The sequence below is a fragment of the Nymphaea colorata genome, unplaced genomic scaffold (assembly GCF_008831285.2).
Source record: "Nymphaea colorata isolate Beijing-Zhang1983 unplaced genomic scaffold, ASM883128v2 scaffold0383, whole genome shotgun sequence".
NCBI classification, from domain to species: domain Eukaryota; kingdom Viridiplantae; phylum Streptophyta; class Magnoliopsida; order Nymphaeales; family Nymphaeaceae; genus Nymphaea; species Nymphaea colorata.
The window spans coordinates 1-18,465 of NW_022204889.1; the positions used below are offsets into that span (position 1 = coordinate 1).

An 18,465-nucleotide genomic window follows, 5' to 3' on the forward strand; every position below is an offset into this window, starting at 1 on the left:
CAACCCCAACCCCAACCCCAACCCCAACCCCAACCCAACCCCAACCCCAACCCCAACCCCAACCCCAACCCCAACCCCAACCCCAACCCCAACCCCAACCCCTTTATTTTTATTAAAAATATGAATATAGTAGCTTGCCAACAATATCCAAACAATTTTAGTATGCCCATTTATGCTCTTTATTAATTTTAATAATTTAGTTTGCTTTTTTATTTTTCTGATTCCACCATAATTATATATACACCACATCCAGCATTTGCAAGTCCATAAAAAAATAACATATCGAACTATATTCTTTGCTAATTTGTAGTATTCCATTAAAAATAAAGTAATATGATGCTTTTGAAGATCATTGAGCGTATTTTTTAGTCCATTCCTTGGCAGTTGCTTCAAACTTAGCGCGGTTGCTCTTGTAGAGTTGAGCAATCTCAGGGACGAGAGGATCGTCAGGGTTGGCGTCAGTGAGGAGTGAAGAAATGGAGAGGAGCACCTTAGAGATGGTGAGGGCAGGAGACCACTGGTCCTTGAGGATGTCAAGGCAGATCGATCCGTTGGCGTTGATGTTGGGGTGGTAGATCTTGGTGATGAAGTTGCATTTGGGAGGACGGAAAGGGTAGTCAGTTGGGAAGTGGATGTTGAGGAAGAAAACTCCTCCGGCGTAGGGGCTATCATCAGGGCCCACGATGGTGGCCTGCCAGTGGAACTGGTCATTCTCAGTGGGGCCGGCCGAGCAATTGGCAGGGGGGTCCTTCTGGAGGTCGAGGAGTTCTTTTTGAATTCTTTTTTGAGCCATCTTTTAATTATAAACTTCACTTGCGAGCACTAAAATTAATACAGAAAACTAGTGACGTGATCGGTCAGAAATGATCAGATCAATTTTCGCAAAATAATTATAATTTACACATATTCCGTTCCTCTTCAAAAAACAAGATGGCTATACTCTGCACCTTAGAAAGAGATTCTGCTCAGCGAAGGGATGATTTTCGCCATGGAGAATAATAATCATAGAATTTAAGAAGAATTATGATAAGGTAATATGATTTTCCAAGGATTTTTCAAAATGTGGTCGGGTAGGTCATTCCGCTGACCGTTCGGAACAGAGAAAACCAGAGGAAGCCGCTAGATTGCGTGGCCAATTTGGAGGAAATTAGCAGCAGCTACAAAAGTTCAAGCAATCCGCCAGCATAGGCAGGCATCCTCTACGTCAAGTCCAAGAAGAAAAAATTGGTCAGAAGACTCAAATTCACCAAAACTTCCAGCTGCTTCTCCATGAAGCATTAAAAAATCGACGAGGACAAGTTATCGCAAAATGGGAGTGCATCTGCTGGTCGAAATTTTTTAAAGAAAAAGCAGCTCACTTTGCAAAAGACCGACAAACAGTCCTCAGTATTGGAGAAAGATGAGATTTTTGAAAAAACTGGCGTGCTTGAAGAGGAGGATGAGATATGCTCAAATGTCGCCCAGGGGGAATCGAGCAAGAGGAACATCAATAACTTCAGACTTCGAACATCTTTCTAACAAACAAGCCACGAAAGATAAAAAATCAAGGATTTTCCCACCCACCACAAGCATCGAACCAGTCAATCGAATGCTGTTTCCATAACCCATCCGTAGATGCAGGCTATTCGCACCAAACCCAAGCATAGGACCTATTTTAAATACGACCTCATCTCAGAAGAAAAATCCAACTCCAGAATAGATGATTCCAAACAGACCGAAAGAAAAAAGTCTAAGAAAAAAACAGTCAACTTCGTAATCCATGACGAGGAAGAAAAGCATGAAAGTCGGATCAATAGCAGCAGAAAAGGGACCAGGATGCAAGTGCCAAAACCGCAAAATCATCAAAATTCAACATGAATAGCAAGATTCCAACCCCAGTCATTATTCTGATACAGATTCTAGTGGTGATAACTTTAGCAACTGGTCGGCCAAAACAGTCATCTCCATAAAATTTTCCTCGACTAAAAACGTGCATTCAAAGAAGACCGTAAGATCGCAACAATCGATTTTCGAAGATACTAATAACTCAAGATATATGATAAAGTATACTGGCACTGGCAGCCGGCCTAGAACCCGAACTCACATAAAATTCCCATAAAGAAATCACAGCTTTAAGAACTACAAATCGATGACCTCTCTATCTTAGGTCACAATCGATATGAAATCTGATTGGTCGATAGCTAAGGCCCGCAAAGCCAAAAAGCATCAGCAAGCTTCAAATAAATCTTTGGCATCAAGTAAAAGAATAGTTGAGAAAAAGAATAAGGTTCAAAACAAGGTCTCCATTATTATCAAAAACACTGGCCCTATCTATCTGAATGAAAGCCAAAAGAATCTTGATTCAATGAAAAATTCAAGCTTTCATGACCTGGTCTTCAGAAAGACAACAAAAATGTTCAAGGCTCCACGGTCGAATACCGAAACGGATGTCTTTGGTGAATTGAATAATTTCCATAAATTTCTCAATGAAAACTCAATCGACGATAATGATCACGACATTCAAAAGACCCTTACAAAGCCGATCATTATCGACAGTATATCAAACCACCGTCTTATTTCAAACCCTAAGATCCACATGTAATAAAACTTGATGATCGATATGGGCCTTACTCTTCTGAAGAAAATGAGCATCCTGCGTCAAAAAAAGTTATGATAATTATATACTGTGTGACTGATATGATGCTTTTATGAGTGAAAAGATGATCAGGCCAGATAAAGGATCTTCATGGGATTGGCGACCAGAAGCTTGAAGTAGTCCTCTCCAAGTTGTGATTCAATTTGGGAGCTTTAAATACCGATCAGACTGATATTCTTTGAACTTATACTGCACCCCTTTTTCACTTTTATCCGAATTACTCTGCATGGAAGCGCTCCAATATCCACTAATTTGTTTGAGTTTTTCAACGTTTTTCCCTTGCAGATATACTCATCCTTATAGACCTCAGTCAAGGTCCTCTATATGGCTACAAAAGTTACGATTATTGGTCACCGATGGAGATGGTCATTTCTGCTCCGTGGGTGTAATTATCAATCGATATGTATTTGATGTTGGTGAGATCGTCTAGGTAGAGGGTGAACTCTTGTTCGCGAAAAGGAGCCATTTTGGTGCCCAAGTTCTTATGGGTGTAATGGCAAAAAGGTTCTATATAGGTGGTGGAGTACATTATTTATCGTTGCGCTTGTCAGTGGAGAAGAGAATGGGCTTGAGGAGGGACCTGAGGTTGCCCTCTTCCCAGTTGAAGGTGGAAGAGAATGAGAATTTGCTGCTCATTTGAATATCGTTTATATTATAACGCTGGTCTGATAAGAATATCAGCCTATTCTAACAACTATTGATTAGAATCAACTTGACTATTCAATATATCTTTGCCGATTCGGAGAAATAATAAGGAGGCAAATTGGATTGAGATATATCAGATGAGTCTTAACTGTTATTGGTTAATAATTGAACTATCTCGCAGATAGTAAACAATCCCTTCCAATTTGGATGATTTGAAAATGGTGACAATTATAATTGATTTGAATTGATGCAAGATTAAGGTTCTGACGAGTTCCTTGTCTAAGTGGAAAAACTCATGACCTCGGAGGTAGCCACCACGCTCTGGTCCACCAACATGGACCTCCTCGCCCTCACCACCTTCGACAACCTGGTCGAACTCTATCGCATCAGCTACAAAGCGCAAAGAGTCTTCCAGTCAGACGAGGGAAAACCCATCAAAGCACTCGCCTTCAGCCCTGATTGTACTCCCCCAACCATTCAGCGCAACTCTTAGCCTACGGCCTCAACGATGGAGTCATCAAGATCGTCAAGACCGAAAATGGAGAGCGTGTGGTCATTGTGGATTCAGTGCACTCGGGCGAGATCTCCACCCTCTCCTTCCTCAACTACCAGACCCTGGAGTCAACGCAGTTCCTCCCCTTCCAGAAAAACTCAATGGAGTCAAAGCTTATTTTAAACATCTGCCCGCACAAAAATTGCAACAAGTACCATCAATCCTACGCAGGAATGCCATCATAAAGATAAATTACTTCAACGAGATGAAGAAAGAGTTCTCTCTGCTGCTCTCCTCTTAACAAACGAAAACCCTGCTTCTCCTAAACGGCTTCATCCCGATGGCAGAGGTGAACTACTCTTCTTGGGCTTGAGTAATCCCTCTGTGCTGCACTGCCACTACGATGGCAGTCTGCGCGCAATCATCAGCGACGACAAGTAGGGAAAGAGCGTCCTTTATGTGGCCGAGTATGATGCTGCAGTGCTCACCAATAGCAAAGAGCACCTCATCAAGTTCAATTGCCTACTTGGCTACATCTCGGAAATATTGGCTTTCGTAGAAACAGCCTACGACCAAGCCGAACTCATCTCCAGAGACATCCTCAGGCAGTACAACTCCAAAATCAACCTCATCGACGACCCCAGTACATATCCATCCATATAGACATCTAAAACCTAAATCCCTGCGAGTAACTTTTCCGCTTCCTAAACTGCGGAACCACTTCAACTGCGGTGGTTAACTTCTTCACGAAGGAGGTCTACGATACGAAGATCCTGGAGAAGCTGGACGAAACCCTGAACGGCTGTTTCGCTCAATTGCATGATCTGCTTCTTGAAAGCATCCAGAATAGCTTAGAGAGGGCAAGTTTGCTGCTGAAGAGACTGCAGGACTTCGCATAAGTCAAATAGATAGGTTCCCTATCAGTTGACAGGGCGAGGCTGGCAGTAGTGGAGCAAAAATAATTCGTCTTTACACGATGGGATAAGTGCTGCTGGCTGAATCCACCTAGGCTAAGTTCGACATCCGCAACCTCCTGGTCTGGCTCAACAAGTGTAACTGTTTCCCAATGCAGCCACCATCAAATCGGCGGGCGAGAACGAGGTGGAGATCGAAAATACCAAAAGCTACCTCAACAAGTACACAGTCGACTTCAACCGCCTCTACAACTTCCTGGCCGAGGAGAAAAAGTTCAAGCTTGGCAACCTCCTCAGCTTCTTCTCCAATCCAACGAAACCCACTCTCTGCGCCTTCAGTAGCCAGATTTCAGATTGCTGTCAGCACCCCAGAAGCATGTTGAGTCGCCAGAAGAAAAGGAAACTTTCAATAAGTTGCTGAAGTTGTTCGATGTAGAGGATGCTCCTTGCAAGGGTCAGGATAAGATGGACATTTAGGAATCTTTCCGCAGTTTCAAGGCAGAAATTAAGGAACTGAATGCTGATCTTCGAGGTTTGGCTCGCATTCCTCTTTAAGCAGTGAGCAAATTACTGAATGCTAAGTCACAGCTGACCAAGATGGGAGAAGTAACAACCAGCTAGCTATTCGTCTTCTAGGTGAAGGCCATCATCAAGGACCAGGAACTTTTGGTTTACTACGTATAGCGGGAGGAGCGACTGGATAGGTTGGTTGAATACAACTGCACAAGCGTATCAAGCGAAGCCTCACCTCCACCCGCAGCCACATCCTCTCTCTGGCAGTCGCAGACAAAGTTATCGCTGTGCTTGAGGACAAGCTGACCACTCAGAAGATAGTGGCAGAGGTGGCCAACGAAGAGATGAATGGAGGGGAGATCGAAATAGGGCGAAGAATCTCAAGGGCATAGGGAGAACTAGACATCGATAGTTCCTTCAGAGGGCTAAACTCTTTGGTAATCGACAAGAACAAACTGATAATATTCGACTGACCCTCTGCATTATATTCAATACAGCTATATTTTAATTCAGGCAGCTTCTCCATAGCCATGAAGGTGACCAGGCTCATCTATAAAAGCCACCTGCTTCCTCCCTTCGTCACTCCCTTTAATAATACGCGAGATTTTATGCAGTTGATGCATCCCGAAGAGTATGCAGATATTGCCAATCTTAAGGATTCTTCCCTCCAGGCCAAAATCAAGGAAAAACAAGAATAGTATCAGAAAGTTAATAACACGATAATCAACCAAGTACGCTTGCTGATATGCAGCTTCAAAGTTTTAAGGAGAAATACATGCTTCCTCTTAAAAATTGTCCTTATTTTTATGATGACATGCATAACGAGGTCCAAAATGTGATGAAAAATAGGTAAGCGAAAGGATTGACTTATGGTTAGGTCTCAAAAAAGATATCAAAAGCTTTGATCTACAGAAGATTTCAGTCAAAATATTCCAAATTCAAAGGCACTTTTCCAGACAGATCATTCTTTTCGTAAGTCATATACGTCCCTCCATGCGTGTATTTATCTCTGGATTAATTTATAGCCGAGCAGCATAAGGATACGGAGACGATAAGCTAGTAGGAGAGGATTAGAAAGGAGGCGAAATACATGGATTATTTGACGAAATACAGCAAACGATTGATGCAGATCGCAAACGATGCTAGAATGCCAAAGGATGAGCTGCTGCGACTGATGAAGGAACAATTTAATCCCCCTCTTACTCAAAACATCAAATGGATCCTTCTCGAGTGATCCCCTAAGTGGCTCCCAGACCCACTTACGAGTGATATGTGTTGAATATTATCAAATAGGTTGCCTTATAAAAACTCCATGCATGTTCATGATGCTATTATTTCGACTTCAACATCCAGTCCCTCATTCGTTAAATCTGCCAAAACTGACCCTTCAGCCGGGCAGTGCATTTCGAATCATTTAGTTTGCCTATCACCATGACGAGGATGGCTCTTGGGGGCACCATTTAATTTTGCTGATTTTAAATTTTCTATAATCGAATGCTAATTAACAGGTTTTATATTAATTCGGAGAATATTCAGATTCTAATATCAAAAGTTGAGAAAAGGAAAATTTTCTTTGGTTAGGGGCTAGCCATGCAAAAAAGGGGATTTTGATGTTAAAATATTCAAGAAGTTATTAAGTGGTGGCCTTCCCATAATAAACTTATTTTTGCATTATTTTTTTTCAAATGTTTTCCTTCAACATTCGAAACGTTGGCTTTCACGCCGTCATACCCTAGTAATTCGATATGTTTTTGGTGCATTACCGGTTAGATGGTCTGGCATAATCATGGTAAGGTTGACTAATGTTTGGATGTACTGTAGAATTTACAGTTTTTCAGTTAATCTTGACAAGATAGCTGCTGTGGCACTTGAGATTTCGCTTCCTTTAACGCTTTAGGTCTTTAGACAAAATGTTGATATAAAGATGTCGATTAAATGTAATATTTAACAAAAATTGAAACCTCAACTAAAAACAACTCGGCATCGGTGGTTTTACACTGATTTGGCATCTTCGCGAACTTTACAAAAGGCAGTAGCTTCAATTTGATAAAAAAACATGCTACTTATAGAAGTTATAAATTGAAACCCATCTTTTATCTATAAAGTTCAGCTTAGCGTAAATAAAATTCAAAAAGCCATCAATCGGTGGGTCACTTCTTGGCTCCGATCTCTCCTTCGTCAAATAGGAATGATATTATTTCTCTTTTTCTCCAAAAGTGTTCTGGTAAAGTTTATTTATAGATTTTGGAGCTCGTCAGCAGAGTCAGTACTGAATTTTCGCGGAGAAAGTGAAATGTGAGGACTCTGAGCAATTTCTGAACGTTTTCGACGGTCATATGCTGTACTTTGCATTTGAGAAAGGCCTTGAAGAACTAGCTCTGATGAGAAAATTAGATGAGTCTTTTTAGGTATTTCCTATTGATGTATTTCTTGTTGATCTGCTTCACCTTTGTCATCAGACGATAATATTCATTGACCTGCTGCTCATTGCCTTTGAAGAAGGCTGAGACCATATTTTTGGAACGCTAACTGCTCAAATAAGAAAAGGTCTGATTAACAATATTTGATTAAGTATTTTTCTTTTTATAGGTGATTCCTGCTCCTGTTTTGACTTCCTTCACCTTAAATTCTTCTGATTAGTCCTATTTAAAGTCCTCTTATTTTCTATTGTTTGGGCCTTTAACCGATTGCCGACGCTTTTTGCAATTATTGTTTGATGTGATATCCTTGTCGGCCTCCTCTGTGTCCATTATGGTGATGGTCTGAGTGCAAAGAGGCTGGCTTTGAAAATCAAGGTATGAGGAATTTGCGTGCAGTAATGGTAAAAATATGTAACCGTTGTGGCAGTTGGGGGTGTAGAAGGCGGTAGGGCCTACTTGGAGGGGGTATAGAGTAGGTTGTTGAAGTAGAAGAGGTTTTACATTGATTTTCTTTAGAAATAATAATTATAATTGCATATAATCAGTAAATGGTATTTGTATTTATTTGAAGCGGAGGCCCCAAACTCTACATTTTATATCAATCGAGAGAGGGTGGTTTGCAGCCGACCCGCTTTTGCCTCGATCCAATTTGTTTTCAAAAATTAATGATAAGAACTCTATATATTCTCGTCCATTACTTTACAAGTTAAGTTTGCTGGAAAATTAGTTTTTATTTAGATTATCTTCTGATGATTATGTTTCTCTATATTCTCAGTCTTGGCTTCATAGAGCTTGGCCAATAATGTAAGCATCTTCGAGGATTGTTTCCTTCACTTTTCTTAGATTCTAAATCGAATTTTCATCATTTTTTTAAGTTAATACGCACTAACCAGAAAACTCAAATATTTCTGTAATAGTTAGGGAAATAATACGAGAGATTTGATCCGTCGGGTCTAATCCCAAAGAAATTATTCTTTAATTTTTTCAATTTGCTTCCAAAACTATCTAAATTACTAAAAGCAAAAATATTAATCTCTTAAATCATTAGATAATGAAAGCAAAAACATGCATTAAGTCCCATCGTGTTCTATCAAGAATATTATTGCACAACCTCATCTAATATAAATCTTCGAATTTTATAACAAATTGTATAATAACCTCAACAGCTATTCGATGACCAAGCCTTGGCAAATAATGAGAAAAAAAATATTCTTAAACTATTTTGATTTTATAAATGACTATGGTTATTGATAAAGTAAGAATATTATAAATCAAACGAAGATTTTACTAATAATATATTGACAACGAACCGCCCACTTCATTAGAAGTATCAAATTTTATGATTATTTTAATAAGGACTCATTTGTTGATTATTTCACTATAGAGATCGTGTTCAAACATACTCCTTGACATAAATCCAAAGGGGTAGATCATATAGAGAGGGTTTATATGCAATTTTTAGCTATAATATGATCATCAAACCGTTCAGAATACCTTCTTGGTTGTTTTTTTTCTTAGTTAATATGTAAAAGTTATGACTAATCATTTCCTTGAGCTAAGATTACACAGACTACTATCGCTGAAAGATGCAGTTTAAATGGGATGAATGAAACTAATCTAACTATCTTACTTAATAAAAAGGTAGCATAATTTCTCCTTATTTCATCATATTCCGATAAATGATAAAATGGCACAGAATAAAAAAAATCTCATAACTGACCACCTTCTTGATTATTTGAGCTATTCTATTGCTTTATAATCCAATTGTTAAGAAACAGCCTGAATAAGCATTATAAAAACTTGAGTATGACTGTTCTTGATCAAGGAGATAAAATAATAAAAAACAATATCTCTTATAATATGTTGATGTGAATCATAGGATCTCAATAGGACCTTCCCCAATAAACTCTTACCTTAGCTTGCTCGCCACAATGGAAACATTTTTCATGGCCAATAAGGGGTTCATATTGGAGGGGAATGCACAGGGTCTTAGCTTGACCTGTCAAGTTGTTCTCTCCTTCAGCTGCAAGCTCCTTGGTCTCAATGCCTGACCTTTCCTTCACCTTTTCCTCGCACTCCTTGATCTCGCACCAGGGAGTCAGGACGACGTTTCTGGAGTTAAGGTGAGTCATGAACTCTTGCCAAGTAGTAGCTTGCTTGGATTTATCGTTGAATCTTTGCACAGCTCTTTCATACATGCTCTCTTGGATTTTCTCAAGGATGACGGGAAGCTCCTTCTCAGTTCGATCCACTTAATTTGAAGCTTATCACCATTGTATCTGAGAACAACGCGAGCCTCTTGGTTTTCAATATCCTTTGGTCCAAGCTCGAGTCTGATGGGGACTCCCTTTAGTTCCCAGTGGTTGAATTTCCATCCTGGGTTATAGTTATCTCTGGTATCAATTTGGACTCGAATGTCAGTCTTCTTGAGGCTTTCGAAGAGAGTGATGGCAGCCTTGTTGACGTCTTGCTCTTTTCCTTTGAAGGGAATGGGGATGATGATCACCTGAACGTTGGCAACTCTTGGGGGGAGAACTAAGCCCTTATCATCACCGTGATACATGGTCATGATACCAATTGAACGAGTGGTAAGACCCCAACTTGTCTGCCAGACCAGGTTCTTTTCCTTTTTCTCGTTTTCGAACTCAATGCCGAACATCTTGGCAAAGTTTTGACCCAAATTATGGGAAGTAGCAGCTTGAATGGCCCTTCCATTTTCTGGTATCCAGGTCTCAACAGTGGAAGTTCTGAAGCCTCCTGGGAACTTTTCAGATTCGGTCTTGATTCCCTTGCAAACTGGAACAGCCAGAAGCTCCTTATAAACACGGAAGTAGAATTCAAGGTTATCGAACATTTCAACTTGAGCTTCTTCGAAGGTAGCGTGAGCGGTATGACCCTCCTGCCAAAGGAATTCTCTGGTTCTGATGAAAGGAGTTGGATGCTTGAACTCCCATCTGACGATATTGGTCCACTGGTTGAGCTTGAGGGGGAGATCACGATGACTCTTGATCCAGTTGGCATAGGCAGGATACATGATGGTCTCACTGGTTGGACGAATGGCAATTGGCTCAGCAAGATCGCTGCTTCCTGATTTGGTCACCCATGCTACTTCGGGGGCAAAACCTTCAACATGGTCCTTCTCGATTTATAGTGATTTTCTGGAAACGAACATGGGGAAATAGGCGTTTTCGACTCCGTTGGCCTTGATGAGCTTATCGAAGAAGCCTTGGATCTTTTCCCAAATAGAGTAAGCCCATGGTCTGAGAATGTAGCATCCTGAAACATCATAGTAGTCAATTAATCCGGACTTAACGATGACTTCTTGATACCATCCTGAAAAGTCAGAGCTCTTTTTGCTTCAATTCCGAGAAGATTGACTTCTTTGTCTTTCTCCTTTTTCTCTCCTTTTTCCCCGCCTTTCTTTTACTTTTCTTATTTCTTTTATTCAACTGGCTGCTCGTTAAGATCGAGTTTTTCGTATGAAACTTGGAAGTGGGCCAAAAACTTAAAGAAATGCTCCTTGTTAAGTTCAACAGTGGCGGAATTGTCCATGGGGTGGAATGCCCATTCTTCGAAGTCATACAATTTTTCTTCAATGATGAGCTTTTTGACATGATGCTCAGTATCGTTGGCCAAACTGAAGGGGTTAAGGGCTCCCTTCTTTGATTTCAAGACGCCTTCGAGGACCTCTTCCTTGGACATCCTGACATTGTTGTGTGTGGTGCCCACTTTTTTCCAAAAAGCTGAATATCATAAGGGCGTACCTTTTTCGGGTTTGGTGCTTGACTCAGCCAAGATCATGAAATGAGTGTTTGGCTTTTTGTCACTGAAGAGGAGACTCTTGATCAATGGACTCCTATCGAGTTTCACCTTGGCAGCCATTTCCTCCATGTTGAAAACAGCGTCATGCTCATAGAGCCTGTAAGGGATCTGGAGGTCAGCGAGGACCTTGAGGCATTCCTACCGGTTGGTAACAACAACTTGGGCCATGTTGGAATAATATGAATGAAATCTATTAAATAATCTCATCCCAATCTTATTTAAAAATTAATACAAAAAATAAAAGAAATAGGCCAATTATGATACTAGGTTATCTATATTGTTGACAGAATTAATAAGCCAAAAAAACCCAATATTTTGAGGCTTATCCCTAGGATTGATCCCTTAAATTTGTTTGGTATAAATCAAAGCCCTCTTGGTTAATAAGTGATTTAGTTAGGCAATAATCATTCATTGATTACTTCATTCTGCTGATACCGATATCTGCTCTTGAGACTGCTAAAGCTACTCCTTCCTTCTCCACTCTATATTGAACGCACTTCTCCAATCTCATTCTACGATTTGTGGGAAATGTCGATGGACTCACAAACATCGATCTTTTCGAACATGGTTACTGCCATCTAGCTGGTAACTTTGAACGAATTGTCACTTAGACGAAGCTTGATGCTCTCAGGAGTGTCCTCATACACGCTCTTCTTGATTTATTCGATCGTGGAGTTGTTTTTTGATTTGAAGGAGTTTGTATGATTGCTGCTGATGTTGAAAGACTGTCTTGAACTATCTTTTGAACACACTGCCTTCTCCTGGAGGCTTTTGTTACTGATGTTGAATTCTTTTGATTTGGCGTAGTCGGATTGGTTTTTGGCTATGACTTTAGGCGAAAGTTTATCTCTAATTTCACTAGCATGCTGTGCATCTAATTTAAAGCTTGATATGCTCTTGTTGAGTTGGTTGATCCTGGCAATAATGTTTTTGTGTTAGGACGAGGTAAAGACTTTCCTTAGTTCTTCTTTTTTCCAACTATATTGGAGATTATCTTTTAATTGTTGATAGGCTGAATGATTGTCTTCTATTTTTTTATTGAAGGCAAGTAAATCTTTGATTTGGATGTCGGTTAGGGTTTCGATAAGTCTTTGATAGCTATTATTGTAGGCTTTGATGTATTAGTGGATCTCACTTTGGCATTCTTCGTAGACTTCTGTCAAGAAACTAGTAATCTAGCATCCTTGCATATTCCTTCTGCTAAAATCTTCGATAAGGGCGCCCTTGCTGGCCTCTTGAATAGCGCATGAGGTGCAGTAAAGAAGATCGGAGTGTCGATCCCTGTACTTCGCTGGCTTGTCTGAGTGATAATAGCACAGTCCTTCCTTCTTGGATCGCTTGATCTTCATGGTTTGAGTGATGTTTTGAAAGAGAGGGAGTTTTATTTGTCTAGGTACTGCATGGATCGCGATTTTTTGAATGATTGTATTATTATCGTTAAAATATACTAACGTCAGGCCATACTAAAAATGGAAAGAATATATGGATGAGGACGTAAGCAACCCGATGAAAAAATATAAAATGTATGAGGTATATAAGACGATAAGCTTCGATCATTATTACTTTGATTCAAGCTTCAACCTGAGTTCATATTTTTCGATGATTTGATATAATAATAACTCGATTTGAGTTTGATGGGCGCATCCAACGAAAAAGCTGATCCCCAGACCCAAATACCAATATTCGGAGGCCGTATAATCCAAGTCCTCAACACGGATCTGGTTTAGAAGATACAGCCATTCACAGATTTCATAGTATCTCCATCGATGCAGATAATCAAATAGGCTAAGGAGCAAATTGAAGTCACCATCTTTTCTATCTTGGACTATTCGTTTAGAAAAGAGACTCTTCCCATAGTCGATCATCATATTGGCATAAAGATCAAGCAGTGCAAGATAAGAGATTGCATCTTAAGAATAACAAAAATATTTCCAGCATCGCCTTGCGAAAAGTTAGGGATTACTTATGACGAGTATATCGTCGGACTAACTGATGCAGAATATGACAACCTAAAAAGCTTCGCAGATGCCCTTCGAAGCCTAATTTCAAAAAGATGCGAGACCATTACCATGGCGATATGCAATCATACTGGAAAGACTAGAGTCGTATCCGTCCCGCTCGCACTTTTAGACGAATGGAAACAGTATAACAAAGGTATTTTGGGCTGTGAGCTGGCTGAAGGGTGGATGAATCGTTTCAAAGCCCGACCTAAAAAGCAAGAAGAACCAATCTCACAACCAGCGCTTGTCTAGTCTAAGCCAATGTAGCTTTGTTAGCAGATTCCAAAAATGACTTAGGAGCGTATTAAAGAGGAGATAAACTCTAATGTGAACGAACTCAAAAGGCAAGGAGAGTAAATTCTGAAGAATCATAATAAATCTAACGAAAATGTGAGGAACTTTTGAACATAAAGGGAGGTGTAATTGAAAGATCATTCAAAGGTCTCCTCAAGAGCTAATATCTCGATGATGCTTCCACCATATGCAAATGCAAGATCTACAACAAGAACTGTGAAAAATGTTTTCTTCTCAAGGAGAATAATGCTTACTTTTTCAATAAAAAGACAAATAGAATAGTCATCATTCCCAGTGCTCTGATGTTTGGAACTACTGATTGATATTTTGTGTATATTGATGTCATCCTGTTCCTTTGTACTAAATGCTGCTGTACTTGGCAGAATTATAATTAGTTGAGGGTGAAATATGCAAAACTCGAAGATCCAGGCCTGGATAATTGCAATAAATACATCGAGAGATATCATAAATGTGTTAGTGAGAGTGGAAGCAATACAAGCAAGTTGAAGGAGTGCCGCAAAATATTGAAGTATTATTAGTATTGCTCATCAAAGCAGAAGTCGAGTAAAAAGAAGGCAAACCAGGAAGGAAGTGATAGTAACTAATGAATGATATTTAACAACGTTATTCCTCATCAAATATAGCCAACCAAGGTCTTTAATAAATATCAAATCATAAATTGCAAAATCATTTGTTGCCTTCCGCATAGTTCCATAACTATTCGACACTGTACTTGGAGAATAGTTCATTGATATCTGCAAGTTTGTCCTTCATTTTAAACATTTTCCATATGAAATCTTTGTCTTTATTGTTAATGTATTGGCAAGTTTTCCAAGCTCCAAATGCCTAGAATCATAATTCCTTCCAGGCTTCATATTTAAATTTGTATGCCTGATGCTTATTGATGAAATATTCTTCATAGATGTGAAGGCATATTTAAAATAACTATTTGTCTTAATTGCTGTACTGTGCATGGAATAGTATTTTTATGCAATAAATAGCTATCCATAAGAAACTGATACGAACGGAGAATTTGCATGGGATTAGCTTGGGTGACAATTTTATTGATGGCTTAAAAGTTTTGAAAATTGTGCTTTTGATGAATCTGTTTATATTCTTAGTCTGCTAACTCAAAGCTTGATAACTTATTTCAACACTTTCAATTAATAGGGATTCGCTAACTTTACTATTCTTAATCTGCATTGGAATAGATTTATTTGTAGTTTGGAGAGTTTATCAAAAATGAAATATATTAAAAAGCACGTTCTTTACTATTATTAACGAAATATCTTGCAAAATACTGACAGTATCCGACATTCTATACAATATATTAGTCTTGATGAAAAATTCCTTTGTAAAAATATCTGAAATGTGTTAGTTTACTGCAATAGTGGTCTGATCATTACAAGAAATCAGAGGATCGCAAAGAGGAAGGCGATAAGCTTGTATTTTTCAAATTGAGCAGCTTTTGCAAGAGCTGGGACTCGAAGGTTTGCAAAGGAAGAAAGATAGCGACCCATTGTAACCAATGATCAGACTTAAGGCAAAGCTCAATTGAATTAGGAGGGATTCTAATGAAAGATTTCTTCAACTCACTGAAGTGATGCTTAATTTTCTTCAAAAGAGTATGGCGCTAGAACTTAAGATCAAATAGAAATTGATTAGTATTCTCAACGATTTGAATGATTCTGATGTTTAAGTGCGACCTTCTTGTTCTCTTCTTACGACTGATTTATGTAAGCTGAGGAATAACTGATTAAAGTGCGTATGGATTAGATTCGCCTGTATTGTATTCCCAAGTATTGGCTATGCTAAACAGCGATTTTTCTCAGGAAAATCAACTTATATTTGCATAATAATTGAGCAATAATTATAGGCATTCTCTAAAATTGTAACTGTTGAGAGAGGATGATTTTCTTTTTGTAAAGCAAATCTTATTATTCGAAGGCCAAAAATTGTATATCTTTTGCAAATGATCAAGAGCTAATTGTTAGCTCTTGAAGGTATAAAGCACAAACTCATACTACCTTTAAGAAAGAAGGTCAACGCATTCTTAAATTGTCATGTAGTTGGCTCGAAGATGCTGGTACATATCTCCGAGCTAAGGAGAAATCTCACAAAACTATTGATACTCCTCTATTGACAAGGGGTTTGTGAGCAAAAAGGAGAAAAGTCATGAGATCTCATGGATTACTCTAGGTTATACTCGTTTTAAACGATTTGGAGATGTTTAAATGCAACTTTTCTATCTTGTCTGGTAATAAACATCTCCGCGTTTAATATCTTTTATCTTATCTTGGAGATTATTCCTATTATTGCCTCTGATTAACTTCCGAATCTGGTGAATTGATTTGATTCTGGTATTATGAAAAGGTTAAATTTTCCTTTATACACTCTCAAAGAAAGGAAAGTATAAAGATTTATGCTTTTCAAATATATTATTGAGTAGTTCCCAATTTTTCTTTATCTTTGCAGCCTTTTACCCATGATTTGATTCAAGCAGTAGTTATCTTCTGTTTTAAGCTACATGAAACCCGCTCGATGAGAATGCAAAGTTGAAACCGATATCTTTACATCCTATCAGCGGAAGTTATTTGAATACTTTAGGAAAAAATGGCTAAAACCTTTATAAATATATCTTGTTATCAATGATTTTGACGGGAATGGCGATTATGCTTTGATTTCAGAGTCTTCCTAGAAAATATATTGCTTTTAAATTATGCCCTTGTCCTAATCTCTGTTTTTGATATTAATCAATATCTTTAATTGCTGAAGTAAAAATCGAGAAAATTCCCATGTCAGTTGGATAGATATCACACCTTATCGAACGATTTCGAAGCTTTTTATGTGATTATGCTTTTTAGAGTGATTCACGACGGATAGTGATCGAAGAGTTTTGCTGAAAAGAAGGGTTAAAGGAAATATTTTTCGAAGACTTTTTAAGCCTTATTGTATGCAATAAATGATGTTTAATTTAGTTATTCATAAACGAAGTAGTATCGAAGGAAGATTAAGTTCTGGCATATTATGTTGTCTTTTCTGCTGTGTTTAGTTGATTTTCATGATCTATGATTTTGGCCATCTTATCTTTCAGCTCCTTTACATCAGAATGATTTCTATCTAATCCAATCACTAAGGTTGATAATATAACGTAAATTGATCTTTTTTCTTTCAGCTTTTTACTGCTTGGTTTTTTGCTTGTTGGTAATTTCCTATTTTTATCCTTTTATAAGATATTAATTTATCTATCATTTTTCCCTCCAAAACATCATTCGGTTCAGATTAATCATCTTAAAAAGAGAATGATTTGATTTTGCATTCAAGACGAACCTTTTTGCTTACCACATAGGTGCTCATGAAACCTCTTCCAAACTTCTCGGCTGTTTGAATATTTTCCTTATCTGTTCCTCTTTAGTCGAGTAGTGAAACACAAGACCCTCTAGGTCACTGATTGTAAAGGGGTCGCCGCTGTGAGAAAACCTCAATTAATTGTCATAAATCTAAATTTGATCTTTATCTTCCCAAACTAGCTTCCTGCATCTTTCGCATTTTGGACGAGCTCCCATATCCATCGCTCAGCTATATTCGGAATACCACGAAGATTCCTTAGCTTTTGAGCAGTTTTTTGAGCCATTAGATCATTAAAAGTTTACTGCTTTGGCTTTCGGCAGAAAGGCATTGAGCGATTTTGTAATTAAGATATATAACTTTGAGAAATCTAATTGAAAGCTGTAAATTTAACAAAAAATCAATTACTCACAATCATCTAAGCTTCATTATCTTTCAAACAAACCATATTTTTTTTTGAATATTGTTTGTTTTCTGATAAATTACCTGTAAAGGTTGATAAAAGGAGAAAAAAAACACAAAAATTGCTAACAAATTATGAAAAAACCCAAAGGCTTGGATGGGCAAGCATTAAGCCATAAATATTTGTTTATAGATATTTGATGCCTAATCAGTTTTCATCTTGTTTTTTCTTTAAATAAGTCTTCCTATATGCCCGATAGGGTGAAAACATGGCTAAAACTTCATCGAACCTTTCTTTATCTTGGTAAATCATGCACAAAAAGTCTTTCTGTTTATCGCTTAATGAAGTTTACAGTCTTGCAAACTCCGTATTTCTCGCTTCGATTAAATCTTTGAAAAAATCATACTTATATTGGTAAGATGGATTATTCTTTATGGTGCATTCTTCATAGATCTTGTAAGCATAGCTCAATATGGCCTTTTTATCTTAGTTGCTGGTGGTGTCCATTGAATAGTAAGTTTTTATGCATTGAAACAACTCACCATAGGAAATTATATTGAAAGATGAGTTTGCTTCTGGGATTACCTTCGGGTGAATCAAACTTTTCTTCAATGGTCTCAGCTTAATCTTCACAAGCGGCATGCATTTTACATAGAAGCTATCATAGATTGCAAAATCCTCAGGACTTAGAGTTTAATACCCTTATTTCAACTGTTTTAATTTTAATAATTCGTACTCACAATTTACTCTTCAGCGTTAGGTATGAAACTGATTTGATAGGAAGGGGTCTTGAACAAAAAGCTGAGATACTCATAAGCCAGCTACTTGCTTTGACCGGTAAAATATGTTGCAAATTTAGACATCGTTTTGGAAGTTGCATAATAAAAGTCAGTTTTCGCAATAAATTCCTTTGTGAATTTGGCCAAAATCTGCTGATTTCTTTCAATTAAGTTCTCCTGTAAAAGTTTGATTCTAGGG

General features: G+C 38.2%; 2 protein-coding genes across 2 annotated transcripts; both read right to left on the reverse strand.

Moving 5' to 3' along the window:
* Positions 1-349: 349 nt before the first annotated feature.
* Positions 350-793, reverse strand: LOC116244920 (ubiquitin-conjugating enzyme E2-16 kDa). The gene has a single exon (XM_031616719.1). The coding sequence runs from the start codon at positions 791-793 to the stop codon at positions 350-352; it is 444 nt and encodes a 147-aa protein (XP_031472579.1).
* An 8,594-nt stretch (positions 794-9,387) lies between these two features.
* On the reverse strand, positions 9,388-11,502 carry LOC116244919 (proline--tRNA ligase, cytoplasmic-like). The gene is given in 4 exon segments (XM_031616718.1): positions 9,388-9,399; positions 9,534-9,874; positions 9,877-10,953; positions 11,385-11,502. Coding segments are annotated over 4 exon segments (1,548 nt in total).
* Between the last annotated feature and the right edge of the window lie 6,963 nt (positions 11,503-18,465).

Excerpts from the sequence above, each read along its gene's own strand:
- LOC116244920 (XM_031616719.1), bottom strand. The coding sequence starts at position 793 with ATGGCTCAAAAAAGAATTCAAAAAGAACTCCTCGACCTCCAGAAGGAC.